At 47.2% G+C, this 18259-nt stretch overlaps 1 protein-coding gene across 4 annotated transcripts in view; it reads left to right on the top strand.

The window, feature by feature from the left end:
* Positions 1-11602, top strand: part of col7a1 (collagen, type VII, alpha 1) — a 40590-nt gene extending 28988 nt beyond the window's left edge. For 2 of the 4 annotated variants that reach the window (XR_008694795.1, XR_008694796.1), the window contains 26 exons: positions 70-105; positions 887-922; positions 998-1057; positions 1964-2089; positions 2179-2250; positions 2327-2362; positions 2442-2501; positions 2713-2757; positions 3136-3171; positions 3287-3322; positions 3532-3588; positions 3676-3747; positions 4069-4140; positions 4272-4307; positions 4389-4469; positions 4964-5017; positions 5244-5297; positions 5404-5466; positions 5551-5613; positions 5760-5876; positions 6514-6591; positions 6943-6996; positions 7132-7180; positions 7408-8363; positions 8621-8740; positions 9426-9578. Coding sequence is in view for 1 of the 4 variants with exons in the window: in XM_029151169.3 (XP_029007002.1) it covers positions 70-105; positions 887-922; positions 998-1057; positions 1964-2089; positions 2179-2250; positions 2327-2362; positions 2442-2501; positions 2713-2757; positions 3136-3171; positions 3287-3322; positions 3532-3588; positions 3676-3747; positions 4069-4140; positions 4272-4307; positions 4389-4469; positions 4964-5017; positions 5244-5297; positions 5404-5466; positions 5551-5613; positions 5760-5876; positions 6514-6591; positions 6943-6996; positions 7132-7180; positions 7408-7416; positions 8280-8363; positions 8621-8740; positions 9426-9584; positions 9864-10046; positions 10130-10158 (1977 nt within the window). In the remaining 3 variants the exon portion in view is untranslated. Of the gene's footprint in view, positions 1-69; positions 106-886; positions 923-997; positions 1058-1963; positions 2090-2178; positions 2251-2326; positions 2363-2441; positions 2502-2712; positions 2758-3135; positions 3172-3286; positions 3323-3531; positions 3589-3675; positions 3748-4068; positions 4141-4271; positions 4308-4388; positions 4470-4963; positions 5018-5243; positions 5298-5403; positions 5467-5550; positions 5614-5759; positions 5877-6513; positions 6592-6942; positions 6997-7131; positions 7181-7407; positions 8364-8620; positions 8741-9425; positions 9585-9863; positions 10047-10129 lie in introns of those variants that run through there. The other 2 variants (XM_029151169.3, XR_008694797.1) reach the window with 2 other exon arrangements.
* Positions 11603-18259: the final 6657 nt, after the last annotated feature.

Below are 18259 nucleotides of genomic sequence, written 5' to 3'. Positions count from 1 at the left end.
AGAGCAACACATATATTCACTTCTAATACAGCCGTGTGTTTATAACATGTTATCATGTGGTCATGTCAGGGAGTCGCTGGTGAACCCGGAGAGCCTGGAGAAGACGTGAGTAGTCAGCCTCTACTGTCTGCCTGCTTTATTGTTTAGTTACTTTATTGTTTAGTGTTTGTAACTGCAGTGTGTTGTGTTACATGCATCGCTTCGTCTCATTGTCCCACAAAAATCATTATCTGAGTGAAGATTTATTGCTGCCATTACGTAACGCTAGGATTTAATGGTTGATGGGAGCAATCATCTCTACTAATTAACAGATGGTTTACATTAGTAACGGTGGGTTCTGCGTGGAGGGCCTGTGTAGGAAACCAAATGGAAGCTTTATTTAATAACTTTTGCAATTACATCCTATTAATACTTCAGCTTTACTGACATAACATTTCTCTCAGGTTAAGCTGTGCAAATATAATAAGGCACGTACAGTAATAGTGTGTAGCTTTGCCTTTATAAGACTGTGTGACTCTGTGTCACTCCAAAGCCGGTCCAGTCAGCCAGTTTTGCCCTAATCAACCATTCTTCAGTCACAGTGTGATTAAAGTCTGTAGACTTTCTTTCTCAAAGTGTCAACTGTAATCGAGTTCAATCTCCTCTAAGGACGGAGGTTTTGATTATTTGCCATCCTTGAGGTTAACGAGGCATATTAGCTGTAATGACAACCAAGGCGCTGACAGTACATACCGATACTGATGTCTTCAGCAGCATAATAATCAACCCCAGGATGATATTTGGAGGGCATTCAAAAATTGGTAAAGCTATGAAAGCTGCAAACTCTTCTATCAAGTATTATGTGTCTATTACTACATCCACACCCCTGTATTTGATTTCCATGTAGGGTTCACAAGGACCTTCTGGACCAAAGGGAGATAAGGTGAGCTTGCTGATTGTCATGTGTTTTGATGATGTCAAATCAAATGTATGTCATATGACAAGATGTGCTTCGCAGGGAGAGAAGGGTTTAGGAATGGCAGGACCTCCTGGTCGGGATGGACCTCAAGGTTTAAAGGTGAGTAAACGCAGTTCATGTGAAATGACACAGTTTTTGTGTCACTATTAATTTAGCGCAGCTTATCAGATGTGCCACCATCACTGCTTCTGAAACACAAACTGGAGGAGACTGGTGTGGACCTTCATCTGACAGAGTGGATTATGGACTATCTCACAAACAGGCCTCAGTTTGTGCAGACTCTACCTGCTGAGGAGACTGCGGTCTTTTGGAGTGAGGGGGCCACTCCTGAAGACCTTCTATGACTCTGTGGTGGCATCAGCCATCCTGTATGGTGTGGTCTGCTGGGGCAGCAGCATCACAGTGAGGGACAGGAAAAGACTGGACAGGATCATCAAGAAGTCCAGCTCTGTCCTGGGCTGCACTCTGGACACGGTGCAGGAGGTGGGTGAGAGAAGGGTCCTGGCTAAACTGACATCCATCATGGACCAGGTCTCTCACCCACTGGAGGACTCACTGTCTGCTCTGGAGAGCAGCTTCAGTAGCAGACTGATCCACCCTCGCTGTGTGAAGGAGAGATATCGTAGATCCTTCCTACCTGCTGCTGTCAGACTGTACAATCAGAACTGTTGACCACATCCCACCACAGTCACTCAGCCACTGCATCAGTGGTTTATATAGCAACCTGCTCTGCACAATATTTGTGTAATCTGTGAACAATCATGTATATTGTTACCGGTACAAATCTTATACCCATTACTGTGCAATAACCCTGCAATGACCTCATACTCACTCTAACTGTACTGTACTGCTTTGTACTGTGCCAACACAAACTGTTCTGTACCTGTATTCTTGCTCATCTGTACTGCTGTTGTGAGAGGTAATTTCCCCACTGCGGGACTATTAAAGGTTTTCTTATTCTTATTCTTTCTTATTCTTATCACAAAATGACTGCGTAAATTCCAGGGAGATCCAGGCCTTCCAGGTCCAGCCGGCCCTCCGGGGCCACAGGGCAAGTCGGGTGATGCTGGACAGCCTGGCGTTAGAGGAGAAAACGGCCAACCAGGAGCTCCAGGACCACCCGGGGAGCGGGTGAGAGGCGGGCTGCTGGGCACAGATGCTTCATGCTTTTAGCCTCATTCTCTTTGCTATGACCTTGAACTTGTGCATTTTGTTTTCAGGGTCTTCCAGGTTTCGCAGGCCGTGCTGGAAATGTTGGCGCTCCGGGTACACCTGGACCTCTAGGAGCATCAGTAGGTTTATCAGGATGGAGGGGAGGGATAGATAAAATGTATGATTGTAAGTAAATATTTAATATCCTGATTATAGGGCACTCCTGGAACAGACGGAGTTAAAGGAGACAAGGTGACTGCACACATTTTTGTCTAGTGGATGAAATGGTGATGAAATGTTTGAAGGCTGTACACATTGGTTCTGTTGCCAGGGGGAAGTCGGAGTAGGAATTCCTGGTCCCAGAGGAGAGAGAGGAGATCCAGGGCCTAGAGTAAGATGCTTGTTCTGCTGCTGTATCATTGAAGTTATGACCTTTTCCTCTGGAGGATAGAAACTAATGCTGGTGTGTGTGTGTGTGTGTGTGTGTGTGTGTGTGTGTGTGTGTGTGTGTGTGTGTGTGTGTGTGTGTGTGTGTGTGTGTGTGTGTGTGTGTGTGTGTGTGTGTGTTTTGTTTTGTTTTGTTTTTTCCTGTCATGTTTTAGGGCGAGGAGGGTCGAGCTGGCTCAGATGGAGAGAGAGGGCCCACAGTAAATATCAAGTGTTTCATTTATTATGCTTCACTCCGGCCCACAGCATAGATCTACGCAGCGTGTTCACCAAAGGTCCTTTAATTTACCAGGAGGCAGTTGGTGTGGACTGTTAAAAGAGGAAAAGAGCGAGCATTCCTTTTACATTTCTTCCTTACAGGGTTGCAATTTGTTATTTGAAAGCAATTTTAACACATGTCAGGTGTACCTGCTACTCCATTTACTGTAATCAGACTTTAATCCCTATGCAGTCATGACCTCATTGTGATTTCAGTTTTAATGTCTGACTAAGGAAGACTTGCTCAGGGGTAGGAACACGCGTGGCCTTTTTTAATTGTGCAGCCTTCTAAAAAGCCTGTGTGTGTCTGTGTTGCTCAGGGTCCCCCGGGGATTCGAGGCGCGCGGGGAGAGAAGGTGAATGCTGTCTCATCATGCTAGTTGCATCCCCTGAGCATTCCACTCATGTAAAGCAGGGAATTAAATTGAAACGCCTGAATGAAATGTTTTCCTCCCAATATATTTTTCCCAGGGAGACATCGGCCTTCAAGGTGACAAAGGCGACAAGGTGTGTGTGTTAAAACTTCTAATAGGCCCAGTCGCTTGCTCTTGCAAAATATGACATGTTGTATCAGCAGCTGCTGTTGTGAGAGAGCGCTTTCACGAGGTTTACACTCTTTGGAGCGGGAGGAACGTTTGAATACACACAATGGTGATGAAAAGGCAACAGGATGACACATTGTAGCCAGATGTTTACAGGTTTGTTGTGTCCCACAGGGGGACACGGTGCTGGTGGGAGGACCTCCTGGAGAAAGAGGCAACAAAGGAGAAACGGTTGGTGGACACTGGACACGTGTCTAAGATCTAAAGTTTTGTTCCACGTACGAATATTTGGTCTTACATTGATGGTTTCTGTTTCAGGGGGACAGAGGGCCCAAAGGTGTTCAGGGTGAAAAGGGTGTCAAAGGTCAAGAGGGACCTACAGGGGAGCCGGTAAGGAAACCAAAAAAAAAAAAAAATACAGCATATACTAACAATTATTGTGATCTTTTGGCAATTTGACAATTTATCAGTGTACTGTATTGTTGACATTTACAAATGTTTTAGGGCATTTAAAATAACTGAAACTCGTCACAGTGCTTAGCCTAAATTTCCACTTTCACTGAGGGTGTAGACTTTGCTATAATGCAAACGTTAGTTAATGTAAGGAGAACTTTTACTGTACACTTTCAGCAGTGAAATTGCAGGGAACTAATAATATGTTTGTGTGAATCATTATGTATATTTTCGTGTTTATTTTGTGTCTGGCACCAGGGTCTGAGGGGAGAACCGGGAGAAGGTGGATCCACTGGTTTCCCAGGTGCTCGCGGCCCCGGTGGCCAGAAGGCAAGCGACACTGTGCATGGATGATAATTGTGATTAAGTCTGTGTCATGATTAATAGCAAAGCCAGTCAGCAGTTAGTGGAGGTGATAATTTCACTGCTATAATTACTGTAATTCTGTGTTCTGTCTGCAGGGAGAAGCGGGTCAACCAGGAGTACCTGGTGAATCGGTCTGTGCGCTCCCTTCCCTCACACAAATAGAGCTTCTTTTTGGATGTGAAATGGAGATGATTGCCGTTTTATTTTTTTAGGGGTTATCAGGAAAAGATGGGCTGCCAGGACGAAAGGGGGAGAAGGGAGAGATTGGTATTTTAGGACTGAGAGGAATAAAGGTATTCTCAGTCTTTGTGTATAATATTTTGTGTCTTTAACTCTGAGGAACCTTTCAGAGGTGCTTGTGGACAATGAGACATTTGGCTGCACATCTATGTGTCAGTTTGAGGTTGTAAGCTAGAACAGCCCTATCCAATATGAATCCCCCGTATGTATTGAAGAACCATACTTTAACATGGAGTGGTGCCTTCAAACTCCTCCGCTGCCCAGACCGTGACTGAGCCTGTGACAGTGACTGAGCCAGACAGTGTCGTTGCCCTGCAGCTATTTTGTGCTTACTTGGTCGCGGGGGAAATGACAGCGTGTGTCGTAGTTCTGCTTCGTATCTGCTGATGCTGAGAATTTGCTGAAGAAGGTAGTTCATGTGCACCGCGGCTCAGGCAGACTAGCAGGTGGACGCGTCAGTGTATGGATTGGTTCACTGGCCGGTGCATTTTGCGACGCTTGAGCCGCTTGGTGTGTGGCTGTCACTGGTGAGCTTGTGTGTTTCCAGGGTGACAGGGGACCCAAAGGCGCTTGTGGAGGTGATGGGCCCAAAGGAGAGAAGGTGAGGGCGGCAGATATGAATAAAGAATTATGCAGTTTTCACAAGTCTTTTATAATAACAAACAGCTGTCTGGTACAGTAGTATGTGAAATAGTGTTTAAATCAATGGTTATTCAGTGTCGTGTTATGATTAAATGTTAAACTTGAATAAAAAAGGAACTGCGTCATAGTGAGTCATGTTAGTATTTCATAAGTTAACACAAACAGATGAATGTGTTTGTGTTCAGGGGAACGGTGGTATTCCTGGACGATCAGGCCTACCAGGAAGAAAAGGTGAACAGGTATGACTCATCTGTGAAAACTGGCATCGTGCCTTGTGTTTGATGCCTCTTTTGGCTTTTTAAGAAAAATATTGACGTCATCAGGCAAGCTGTGTCTTTTTTCCAGGGGGACATTGGACCTCCTGGGGCCCCTGGCATCCCTGGCAAAGAGGGGTTGGTGGGCCCCAAGGTATGCATTGTGTTTTAACAAATCCTTCTTTGTCTCCATACTGTATGCTAAGTCTAACCTTCCAGCTACTCTATGTTGGTGTAGGGTGACCGTGGAATTGATGGGATTGCAGGACCCAAAGGAACTCAGGGAGAGAAAGGTGAAAGGGTGAGTTTCTACTTTCGCATGTACCGCTCTGTGTGCTGCACCTGATCTACATAATTTGCAGGTGCTGTCAAATGTGCAGCGTCACTCACTCAAAAACCACAGGAAACCTTGAAATACATAACGAACTGTGTCTGTGCTTCACACAGGGCCCACCTGGTGTTCCTGGCCCTCCTGGTCCCAGAGGTGTAGATGGGGCCTCTGGCCTGACTGGCCCCCAGGGACCAGCCGGTGCTAAAGGCCCTGAAGGTCTGCAAGGACAGAAGGTGAGAATTCATACTTGCTGGGTTGCTAATACGCTACAGTACATCTATGGGAGTAGAATGCAGTGATAGATATGACAGTTTAATAATACCCAGCCTCAGCCATGAGGGTAGAAATAAATATAATGGAGTCATAAATAGCCATATCTAATAGTGATTACGTCATTATTTGGGTGCTGTCAAGGATGCATGAAAATAAACCTTTTGATAATTCCAACATATATCTCAGACATAACAAACAGTAAGTTTGTATTTTTCCGCTCTTGTTCTTTCGTCTTCACCTGGCTGGGAGCTTTGATTGCTGTGTATTGCTTCAGGAGGACTGACAGTTTGTGAGCCCCGTGTTACACTGGCTTGTCTGCATTATATAAATGAACAAAGCTGGTGACAAGAGAGCAGGTTCATTTCATGTCTCTCTGAGAGATGCATTTTTTTCAGTCTGAGACGCATTTGATTCAAGCATTTTTTTTTCCTAAATCAAGATTTCACAGTGAAGGCAGAGCATCCGATGTGGTAAACAAGAGCTGTCTTATAAACTTAACAGGACTTTCATGAGGACAACTTTATAACTTCCTGGTGGCAACTGGGTTTCTTTCACTTGTAACGCTAGTTAAAGCCACATCCACTGCTTTTGTAACAGGGAGAGAGAGGTCCAGTTGGTCCTGCCACGGTCGGCCCTCGGGGCGTCCCAGGTATTCCTGGAGAAAGGGGCGAACAGGTAAATTGTCCCACTACTTCCCTTCTGTCACTTGGTGGCTCTTTGTCAAAAAGAAATGATTTACTGAAGTCATGACATTACTGTTTTTATTACTCTACAACACATTTAGCTACCGTAGCACTTGCAGGGAAGCAACCTTAATCATTTCAACCCTCAGCTGAATATTCGGTGACCTCACATGCAAGGACACAAGCATATAGAGAATAGAAAGACTTTATCACTATTGCTGACTTTACCTTCTTACTTTGACTTTGCATGTAGTTCATATGCTGCACCTGGTCTCAGTCTAATGAATTAATGCGCTGCAAGCCTCTCTGTGGGTCGGTGGCTTAATACCTGTCCACGTTGCAGGGAGAGATGGGCCCAGATGGAGCCAAAGGAGACAGAGGAGATCCGGGCATGACGGTCAGTGCGTGATCTCTTACCACAGGGCTCAATCTGAAGACACTGACTTCAGACAGCAGACATACTGTGCTGATATTGGCTTCGTGTTTGTATAAGTGTGTCTTGTCCTGGTTTCTCTTTTCATTCTGAATTCAGGAGGATGAGATCAGAGAGTATGTTCGCTCAGAGATGAGTCAGCACTGTGGTGAGTCTTTCATGCTACTTGCATTGCTAATTTTCGAGCAGCGTTGTCCCCAAGATGAACTTCAGATGGTAATCGCAGCGTATGAGTCACACGCTCGGCAAAACTATACGAAAAACAATACCACAAACGAAGCTGTAGAGAGCGACAGCAGTGCTGTGACGCTTTGAACTGACCGTTGTTATTCCCTCTCTTTCTGCTTCCTTCCCGTCCATCTGTCGGATCCTCAGCATGTGGAGGTGAGTGAGCCATTTGACTGCAGCAGAGAGGAGAAAGGTGGACAGAAGGGCTGTGATTTAGCATGAGTCACAGTGATACACTGTACCACATATGCTGCTGTAGTGAGAGCCGTCACTTCCATTTATTATTTATTTCGTCAAAGGCTGGAGTGTTTTCACCAGCATGAAGCCACTGCAGAACCACCGCGTTTGCATGTAGTTGGTTTGATCTTTGTATATTTTACTGCAGAGACGACTGTTGGAGTCCACAATGATGTGGAGTGTGTTCAGGCAATGTAGAATATTTAAATTGGGAAGGTCGTTAAGATAAGGAACTTCTCCAAATGTTTGTGCCTGTTGTCAGAGCTGCTAATCAATGCAGGACCACATCAGCGTTATGAAGTAACATTGGCAGAACATGAGATCAGTGATGGTGAGGCCGGCTGTTAATAAATATGCAGCGCCACTGAGAATGAGGCCAAAGCAAACATTTTACTCATGTTTAATTAATTCTTTTATAAAAGTTATGCTTCATAATGAGAGTCCGCTGCGTCGGTTAAATCGAGTCTGATGAAAGTCCATACAGAAGCGATCTGAGTCCTGAAAGGATTAGATCCAGTTTTTGGAAGACTGCCTCGTTTTGTCCGGTCTTGCAAAAATGCGGTTGATCCTTTAACTGGTGTCTATGTTGGACTGGTGGGAGGATGTCGGTGCTTCGGGCTAATTGTCGGCTCATGTTTCTGAATGTTTTTACCCTTCTGCCCTCCTGGACCCCTGTCTTCTCCCTCCTGTGTAACGCCTAACTGCTCCCTCCCTCGACGCTTCGCCCTCGGTGTCCGTCTTCCTGTCTCCGTGTCCCGTCTGGCTCTTCTGTCCTATCTCAGGTTCGGGCCTGGACCTTCAGTCCCAGCCCACGGTCCGGGCTCGGCCTGCGCCAGAGCAACAGCTGGTCCTGAAGGGTCAGGAGGGTGAGTGCGTCCGTCCACCTCGCTGCGTGTTGGCCTCCATCTGTGTGTCCGTCTCTAACAAACAGGTGTAACTTCGTGGGCTGTGTGTGGAGACGTATAAACACTGGGTGCTTTCCTCACCGAGGAGACGAGGACTCCTTTTGTATTTTTTTTACGCACCACATCTCAGATCACGCCCTTTGTCTGTGGACCTGTGTGCCGCACCACTCGTCCTGTTGATGGATTGAACTGAAGGTTCTATGCGGTTCTCCTTTCAGGCCGTGAGCTGCGCGTGGTGGTGAATACCAACGACCCGGAGTACGAGCACATCTACTCCATCGAGGCCTACGACCAGCCCTTGGATGAACTGCTCGACTTCACTGCAAATCAGAGTGACGGTACCGTGTGCTTCATGCTGTGCCCACTGTAGCAGCACATAGTGACACACTGAGCCCAGCCTACGTCACCGCCTCTTCCCCCCAATATGTCTCAAATGAGGATGTGTTATTTAAAACTGGGCTTTTTCGTTATCATGGACCTGATCTACATGTGTGCACAAAGTCACATCGTCAGAGCTGCTACTAACCAAGTGGAGCTTTAGATTTTTTTCTGGATTTTTATTTAACCCTTAGAAAATGTGCTGAGCGTCCTGTTCCTCAGCATTTGGTCCATTATGACCAGACGTGACTGTCTATTACGACATTACTCCAAAGCACTTTCTTAGAGGTTCATCAACTCCCAACGGCTCTAATATTAATGGAAGTCATTTACATTCAGCCAACCTGTGTCGACCATGTGATAAACAGATGGTGGCTTGTCAGTTGGTCCCATGTGTCCCATAACTCGGTTTATTGAATCGGTACATAATCCAATTGCTGCTGAAGGAGCGCGTCTCATATTAGGTGGTATTTCACGTAGCGCTCGTTTCATTATGATGGGCCTGTTGGCCGTGCATATTTCTCACAGGCTGCTTCAAGCAAGCACCATCCCAATCTGTTCTGCAGGAGATGCTTTACTTCTTCTTTTAATCAATGCTTCCGTGTGTGTGTGTGTGTGTGTGTGTGTGTGTGTGTCTGTCGGCAGATGAGACTGTTAGAATGTCTGACGAGACAGTGAAAGATGAACCAAACAAGCCTGTCATTGCTGATGGACAGACAGGTGACAGTCAGACAGAAGCCAAAGTTACGCCGGTGGCGGTCGAGTCCAGATCAGTCAGGTCCAAGCGGCGAGTCGGAGGTGAAGGTAAAGCAGCCGCGGGTTCGTTCATTCTGCCTGCTGGTGTTTCTGTGCTGTATTAGCTGATCTGATGCTGATGAGACACATCGGAACCTCTGGAGCTAATCGCGTGAACGTGTTAAGGGCTGAGGTCTTCTTCGGTGGTGCTGAGTGCTTGTCTCGGGTTCTGGGTCGCTGCTGCTGCTCTCCCTCCGCTCCTTCCTGTCCGTCCCGGCCCGTTCTCTCGTCGTCTCGTGTCTCGCCGTGTCCGGTCGCATCCCAACCCGTCTCGTGCGTCCCGTGCAGGCCCAGCGGCCGTGTGCCGGCTGCCCATGGAGGAGGGCGGCTGCAGACGCTACACCCTGCGCTGGTACTTCAACCTCCAGGCGCGGGCGTGCAGGCCCTTCATGTACAGCGGCTGCGGAGGCAACGGCAACCGCTTCCTGCAGCCGGAGGAGTGTGAAGAGGCGTGCCGCGGGGAGGCGGAAGGTACGGACCACGCCGTGCACTCACACAGCGCTTCCTGACATGTCGAATGTGGACTAAACGAACAAACGTGTGTTGATCTGCAGGTCCTCGACCCTCGAAGACAGCGCGGTGATTCTGGCCGATCTTCTCCCAACAGCTTCTTTTTTAATTATTTTTTCAAGTGTAAATGGTTGAGAATTGTTTTTGTCTATTTATTGTTTCTTCAGAACCATCTAATCCAGTGCTTCCTGGTTTGGGTTCCTCAAAGTTATGCAAAGCAGTGTTTTTAGGATAAAAGTAGATTTCTAGTTGGGCAGTAGTCGAACAAACACGCAATTTTACTATTTGTACACTGAAAAATCAAAGAAGAGTGTTCAGACCCTCTCAGTTTCACTTCACTACCGTACGTTTGTACATTTACCACTTTTATATTGCACACAGTAACAGGACACCTGGCCTGAATGCCCCTACACTTTAATGCCTCAATATACTGTAATAAGTCTGGCAGAGCATGTGATGCTTCGGTAACTTGATTGTCAATATTGGTGCTGTAGTTTTTAGTGTTGTTCAGTCATTATGTTATAGATTCATATATTAATGAAACTTCGGATGTTCTCTTATTAAGATGCACTTCTCCATTATCCAATGTTTACTATAAGATGGTTGGTTTGTATTTTTATTTGAAAGGTGCTTGTTTCTCTTTTCTGAACAGCTTAATAACAAATCCCTGTATTTGATGCAGGTTCATTGTTACTAACGTGTTTTCTCATGGTGCAGTGCAGAGATCATTTTTTGCCTTAATTACATTTTCTGAGAGTCATTGATTTGATTAATAGGAGTACGAAGGAGAGAGCCCACATGCGATCGCTGCTCCTCGTTGCTAATGAAGGTCTCTTGTGCGCTAATGATTTGAGTCTGATTTACCACCGATGCACAATGTGACACTCGGCCTGTTTCCAGCCTCGTGCTCCTCGTGGTCATCTCCGATCAAAATGAACCCTGACGCGTTCAGCTGTGACTCCTTCGTTCGTGTAGCGGTCTGCATTATTATTCTCAGTAGTTGTAGCCTAAAACAAAACAAAACAAAACAAAACAAAACGCTCAAGGCTGCGTTAGCAAAGAGGAACAACACCAAACAAACACAGTTTATTACAAACTACCGCTTTACTAAAACATTAGCAAGCGGATGATTTGTAATAAGCTTTTATCATTTTGCTCAGTCTTTGCCGCTGACTTGTCCTACGAATTTCAAGATCCATCCGGCTCCTTAAAATGTAAGTTGCCAATGTGGGCTGTGCAGGAATTCAACTTTTTTTAACCATGGACCTATTTTATCATTTGCATTACATATGAAGAATCAAGCACATACTCTGCCAATGTTTTGTAAATAATGTTTCTGTTATTTGGGGACGTTGTGTATTTCTGATCGAGACTGCATGTTCACCTGCAAGAGAAGAGGTTCTATTTTTAAAGGTATTTTTCTATTGTTTATTGAAGATGGAAGCCTGTTTCTGTAATACTCTGTAACATTTTAATATGAATTTCTAATAAACCAAATGTTTGGGTAAAAGCAAAAATGAACTCACTTCACTCAAACTTTTGAACTTTTGTCCTTCTAGTCTCGATTATAGACTCAACGTGTGATGTTTTAGCGTGCAGTGTGTGTGTGTGTGTGTGTGTGTGTGTGTGTGTGTGTGTGTGCACGTGTGAGGCGAATCCAGATGTTCTAATTTCATCAGCTGATTTTATTAATGAGAGGATTTTCTGCTTGTTGGCCACGACTCCTCCCTTGGTTTCTGCATGCACTCTGCCCTCGGTTGATTTCCCCCGTTGACACACACACACACACACACACACACACACACACACACACACACACACACACACACACACACACACACTGCTTCCGCATCCACTCTATCACACTTCCACAGGCCTCACACAGGTTTGTTGACACCTTGTCCTCTCCCTCTTCTTGATTTAATTTCTAAAGTTATCTCCGTCAGCATCCTATTGTGCTGCAGAGTTGCATGTGTTGGCACGGGATGTGTGACAGCTTGAACAAATTGCACACGCTGTTGCAAGGACGAGCTCGTGACACAGACAGTGATTGTAGATGTAAAGATAAATACGTGGAAAACGCTTCAGACAAGCCCTAATACACGCTGCTCCATGTAAAATACCTACTTGTTTACAGCTCTAGACTTTGTACAACCACAGGTATTATCATTACCAATTTCCAGGAAATGATGTACTTTGCAGCCTGAGCAGGTCTTTACACTCAAACTATTTTTCTGACTCCTTCAGCTATAAACCTAATATGACCCACACTTTCATTTAAAGGATGCAGATGATGGAAACTCTTTGTTGTACACAACGTAATATGAAACACAATTCAGCAAACAACAACAAACGCTCCTTTGTGTTATACACAGACTTACTTCTGCCTGTTTTACCCTCGATCTGCTCAACGTCTGCTTGTTACGTGTGTGTGTGTGTGTGTGTGTGTGTGTGTGTGTGTGTGTGTGTGTGTGTGTGTGTGTGTGTGTGTGTGTGTGTGTTTGTGTGTGTGTGTGTGTGTGTGTGCATTTTTCATCAAGATTCATGTGTTAGAAATCCACTAAAAATAGCATCCGTCACTGATTTTAGCAGCCGTAACCAGTCGGTGCTAAAGCCTTTCAAACCGTCTAGCAAAGCGTTTGAACGCACATGTGAGAATAGTAGCTGTGTGTGTGAAGTCAGATCTCCATTAAACACGGAAGGTTTAATGACCTCAACTAATTTATTATTCACTCCGGCAGATCTGGGGCTCCTAGCGCCTGCCTCTCTAAACAACACACACACATTCTGCAACTTGACGCCGCTCCACACACCTCTGCTAATATTTGTGTGAGTTCTGGCTGGAACTGAATTGTAATTTAATATCTACTGAAGTGAATTTCTGCACTGTGCCACATCGGACCTATTGTAATTCCCTTCCTCACAGCAGCACTGTCTGCGTATTTCTGAACTTTAGAAGTACGAATTAAGTACTGATATTAAGTGATAATATTCTTTAAAGTGGATTATGCAGCATAAAGTGGAGGAACAATGAGGATTAAATCCACATGGTTTTAATCATGACCTTGTGAAGGGTATTTCTGATCCGCCTGTTGCTGCTGAGCGCCTTGCAGAGGACGGTCATGGACGTCCTGCCAGGACCAGGATGTCTCCCCCTGTCTGTGTGAGCCAGAACTGCTTCTTGTGGCGCTCTCCTGGATGTGCACTGCGCACAGACACGTTGAGGAGTTGTTCATTTTTCCTCTTCGCTGACCTTGGCTGTGTGAAGCCCTGAGGTCCCGTGGTTGGCAGAGAGCTGGATGGGTAGAACCTCGCCAAGAGAGAGAGGAGCAAGCCAAAGCCTCTCTCTCTCTCCCTCCATCACTCCTCTCACTCTCACTCTTGCTCTTTTTTTTCCTGCCACCCACTTCCCTCCGCAAGTACAAAGGCTGTTGCTATAGCAATGCAACATGCTAGAAATGTGCTCAATCTCACTTTTACCCTTTCAGCCATATTAGCATATGATCCTTATCACTTCTATCTTTATTTCGATCCTCCTCGCTCGCCCAGATTGCTCATCAGGAGCAGCATAATAACCTCTGGTGTGTGGGCTCGCCGGGCGCTCGCTTGTCTTGTGTCCGAAGACTGAAGTGATGAAAATGCACTTTGCTCTCGCTGTAAAGCTGGCGTGTGCTGCTCACAGCAGATTCCCCCCGGTGCGCTGACCCCACCTTTTATCTCCGTTATCTCAGCGCAGACGAGCCATCAGACGCTCTCCGTGTCCTGTAAGTCTTTCACTTAAGCACTCAAAGTTCTGCTAGTCTAAGCATTTATTCCGCCCATTGATTTGAGTATTTGGGTTAACCTCTGTGCGATCCCGGCCCGCCGAACACTTCCCCGCGAAGCCTCCTTTGCCACTGGAGATCCGCATCTGGCTCCGTCCTGCCTTTTGCTCACTCCGCGTTTTACTTACTTGAAAGTCAACGTTTGTGTTGTTGGCTTTATTTAATTTTCCCTCCAGCGGACGATTCACCCATTAGCATATCCTCCTCATTATAACAGTGATGAGCATGGGCCACCGGCGTGTCATGGTGCCTCAGCGATATTAAAAGGCTGATATGGGATATCTCAGGTGCATAAGCCTGAATTAGCATGTGTCATTCCTCATCTCTCCAGGCTGTCATTCAGCAGCCGATGCTCTGCTTTTCTAGTTCCTGCTCCAGCTACCAATAGCCTGTAGACTCTGCCTATCCATTACCTCCTCTCTCTCTCTCTGCTTCCCTCCTTCTCCCCACCAGCAAGCCACTTCTCTCCCCTGACTGTAAGCAAATCTGTAATCTGTAATTTTGCAGCTGACTAGGAAGCAGAGAGTGGTGGAAATTGTTAGTTGCTGGAGGAGTGTGTGTGTGTGTGTGTGTGTGTGTGTGTGTGTGTGTGTGTGTGTGTGTGTGTGTGTGTGTGTGTGTGTGTGTGTGTGTGTGTGTGTGTGTGTGTGGAAATAAGGATCCTGTACGGCACTTCTGCTCCCTGGAATCATTGCAGCACACTACGCCGGTGCGACATCTTTAAACACATCCCTGACCGGCAGCGCAGGAACGCGGCGGACCTGCACCTCCGCGGGTCCCCTGCTCCCCGGCCGTCGCTCCACAGGCGCCTGGAGGTTGATTTGCTAAAAAGACGTTGTTGTCTTGGCAGCGGCGCTGTTGTGTTTCTGCTGAGTGCTCTTGTTTGTCTTGTGCAACCGATCTGGCACTTACATCCACTTGTTACACGTGCTCTCGGTAATTCCACTAAGTCGCAGCGCAAGCAGGTTGTGGTTGCAGCGGTTGAACACTGAGCTGAACAGCTTCCCAACTTCACCGCCGGCCTAAACCGACGCGTCCCTGTGGGATCGTTGCACCAATTACTTTTGCTCTCTGACTAACCGACGTCAAGTGACCTCCCCGCTGATTTATTCAAAGTTTGGTAAAAGTACGGCTTTGCTTGATCCAATATATCAACGTGGCAACAATTTCCCTTCAAAACACCCAGATTTCCTCAGGGATGACACTGATGCAGAGAAACTGTGGAGGTGGAGTAAAGAAGGGAGGGGAAACAGATTATGCCCCGCTTGTCTCTGTGTATGGATGTATGGAAGCTGCCAGTGAGGATGTATCAGTCTGGATTAGTGGGCTCCAGGGCACCGTCGCTCTTATTCCACACATTATCTCTGGCAAGCTTGAAGTACAGTAATATCTTCGGTCGGAATCAAATGGCGGCTCGAGGCTCTGGGGTAAAAACGAAAGCACACACACGCCTGCTCGTAGACGCACGGTGACCACTGGAGAAGTCAAGTGTAGCTGAGTGGGGGAACGTGACAGGCTCATCGTGTGGACGGGAAGCAGGAGGACCGGGGCGGATGTCAGGCGCCGCCCAGGGAGCGGAGCTGCACAAGGCGGGGGGTCAGGGAGGGAAGGGGCCGGGAGGGGGGGGGGGTTGAAGTGACAGGTCAGTGCGCGTCTCATCTTCCATCCATCACACAGTCCCTTTGTGGTTCAATCCAGCCAGAGACGTCTTGACTGGGTTTGACTGTAGGAGCACAGGTGAATGCGTAGTCATGCAGACGCCTGTGCCTGCTGGAGCATACTGCACAAAAATATCATCCGGGCAAATTAAAGGAGACGCGTCTCCCGCTGCACCCTCTGCATCCTGGTCCAATGGGTTATTTCCTATTTCAGCTGGAAATCGGGCATTTTTTTTTTGTAATGGCTGCACTGTATGTAATTCAGAGTGAAAATACATTTTCCAAACCCGGCCTTTAGGGACACATAATAGTCCCGAATTGTTCCGTAGCCGTATTGTGTGCAGAGATAAAACTAATTTCACAGCCCATTAGACTTATTTGAGAAGCTGCAGCCGCCACGCTCACAGCAAAGCAGAGGGTGCCGGCGCCACCAAATACCAGCCAAAGGTGAGTCGCCGGCTCCACCGGCTCTCACGGTTGTGGCAACGTGGTCGATAGCGGACCTGCTGTGCCGGCTGAGGTTGGCTTCCTGGGGGACGCTAATGAGAGGCTCAATCACGCTGTCAGTCTGCCGCCCTCATGCAGGTCACCGGGAGCCGGTGTAAGGATGCGTCAGAGGTGGCATTTAGTGTCGCTAATCCCCCCTTTTAATGCCGGCGGAATGTAAATGTGTTACTTCGGAATTCCTCCGGACGGACGGCGATCAACAACCAAGCGCTACGTGTCTCTGTCGTGCTTCAGTCCCCGTCTTTCATTCTCTCCAGCACTTTTATTGGCTGTCGTTCACACTCCGCCTCACCCATAATCCTCTCTGTCTGGCCCGTGCCCCTGGCTCAGCGTTCACCCTCCTCAAACCGCCGCTCAAGGTCACTCTGGGCCGCGGCGGCGTCTCACCTTTCGCTCCTTCCTGACAGACAGGTATCACGTCAGACAGCTCAGCGATTCACATTTCCTCCCTCTCCTCCATCTGCTTATTTTCATTCTTCCACATCTGCACCGAAGCACTCAGCTGCATCAGCTGGAACCCAATGAATGCCAACTCCCTTTGTTTCTTATTGCTTCCTCTCCTCTCAGGTCTATCTGATCAATATGTCTGAGACGCTCTCATTTGAACGGGACGTGTGCGGGATTGCGACTTTTTTATTTGCCCGGGTTTTATGGGACGCTCCTGCTGGACTGTTACAAGGTCGGCTGGAAGGACGTGTGTATTTCTGTCACATTCAAGGGCGGTTCGAACTGTGACTGAATATAAATCAGTGTTTAAATACATCTCATGTCTATCTTCAATGATGTAACCTTTTCCACATTTTGAAAAAATAAAGATGGCTGCCGGTAGAAGGTCTTTGCATTTTAGACCAAACAAAAGCCATTGTTTCCCAACATGTAACATTTTCGCTTCAGGAACAACGTGGAGCCACTTCTCTGACCTTTTCCACGGCAGCATGTTCGGGCGCTCCCGTTTCTTCGTCATTCCCCAGATGAATCAGATTGACATACCCTTTTCATTTCCATAGCAGGACGAGCAGCGTCATAACTAATAACATCAGCCATGTCTCGGCTTTGGCAGTAAACAATGTTGTTCTCACGTCACGTCGGGCGGGTGGAACCCGCGGCTTCGGAGGATCCGCCTCCTCTTGAGCTCCCTGCGGATCTCACTGACCTTATTTCCTACCTGTCTGCGTCAACAAACGCCCCGGAGATGAAGCGGCTCCACGCTGAGGACTCGCCCGCCCCGCTCCACACACCACGGCGCAGGCTTCCCCGTGTCATCCGCTCTGTCATGTCCCTTCCAGGGCTCCGCCTGCGTCTTTATCTACCAGCTCCCTGGAGGATTTGGGGGGTTTGCATCATCTGTCAGTGCAGTTCAGTGGCTGCTATTCCAGGCAGCCTGCACTTGGCCCCCGCCCCGACGCGCCACGGATCCCACAATCAAAGTTCAGCCGAGTCGCCGCTTCAGAGGAGGCTGAGAAAGTTCACTCCGACCTTCTAGACACGAACCTTTAGCTCATTCATGGGTAAACGTGCAGGGCTGTTTACACCTGCGCCTTTTCTTGTGCGCATTTCCTGCAGGATCAGATGTGCGTTGAAGCTTTAACACGGCCTTCCCACGCTCCCAGCTGTCAGGAGCTCAGGCCCAGATCTTGACTTCACCTCCTCCCAATGTGAGCTGAGGTTTCGCTGGCGTCACAGAACGCACACACGCTTAACAAACGAAGCACAAGCTAATACACTGGATTTATACACTGATCTGGAAACATAACCAAAGGTTGTTTACAACCCCTTCCCTGTAAAAAAGCATGAAGCCACAGGAAGAAACCTGATCTGATGCTTTATTGATGCCCACAGAGAAAATGACTCTGCAGGATTCGAGCGGGGAGGCCTCTGTTCTCAACTAGCTGCAAAAAGGATTTCTCGACTCCTGTAGGGATTTGTTTCTCTTTGTAGTCTAAAGGCAGAAAATCACAACATCTTGTGCAAACCCAGGCAAATGGAGGCGACCACAGCTGTCGCCCGCGAAGGTACAGTACAACGGACTGTGTTCACATTGGATTCTGGGATGCTGTAAATACATGTAGTAGATGCAAGACAATAAAACAGTACAGACAAATATTTTGTATTACACTTCTGTTCCACACATCCTCGCTGTGATCGACTCGAGTGTGGCCCTTCCCTTTGTCAACACACGGGTTGA

This window comes from Betta splendens, chromosome 5 (genome assembly GCF_900634795.4).
Source record: "Betta splendens chromosome 5, fBetSpl5.4, whole genome shotgun sequence".
In the NCBI taxonomy this organism is placed as follows: domain Eukaryota; kingdom Metazoa; phylum Chordata; class Actinopteri; order Anabantiformes; family Osphronemidae; genus Betta; species Betta splendens.
The sequence above is the reverse complement of the archived record's forward strand: the minus strand, read 5'-3'. Positions and strand labels throughout refer to the sequence as shown.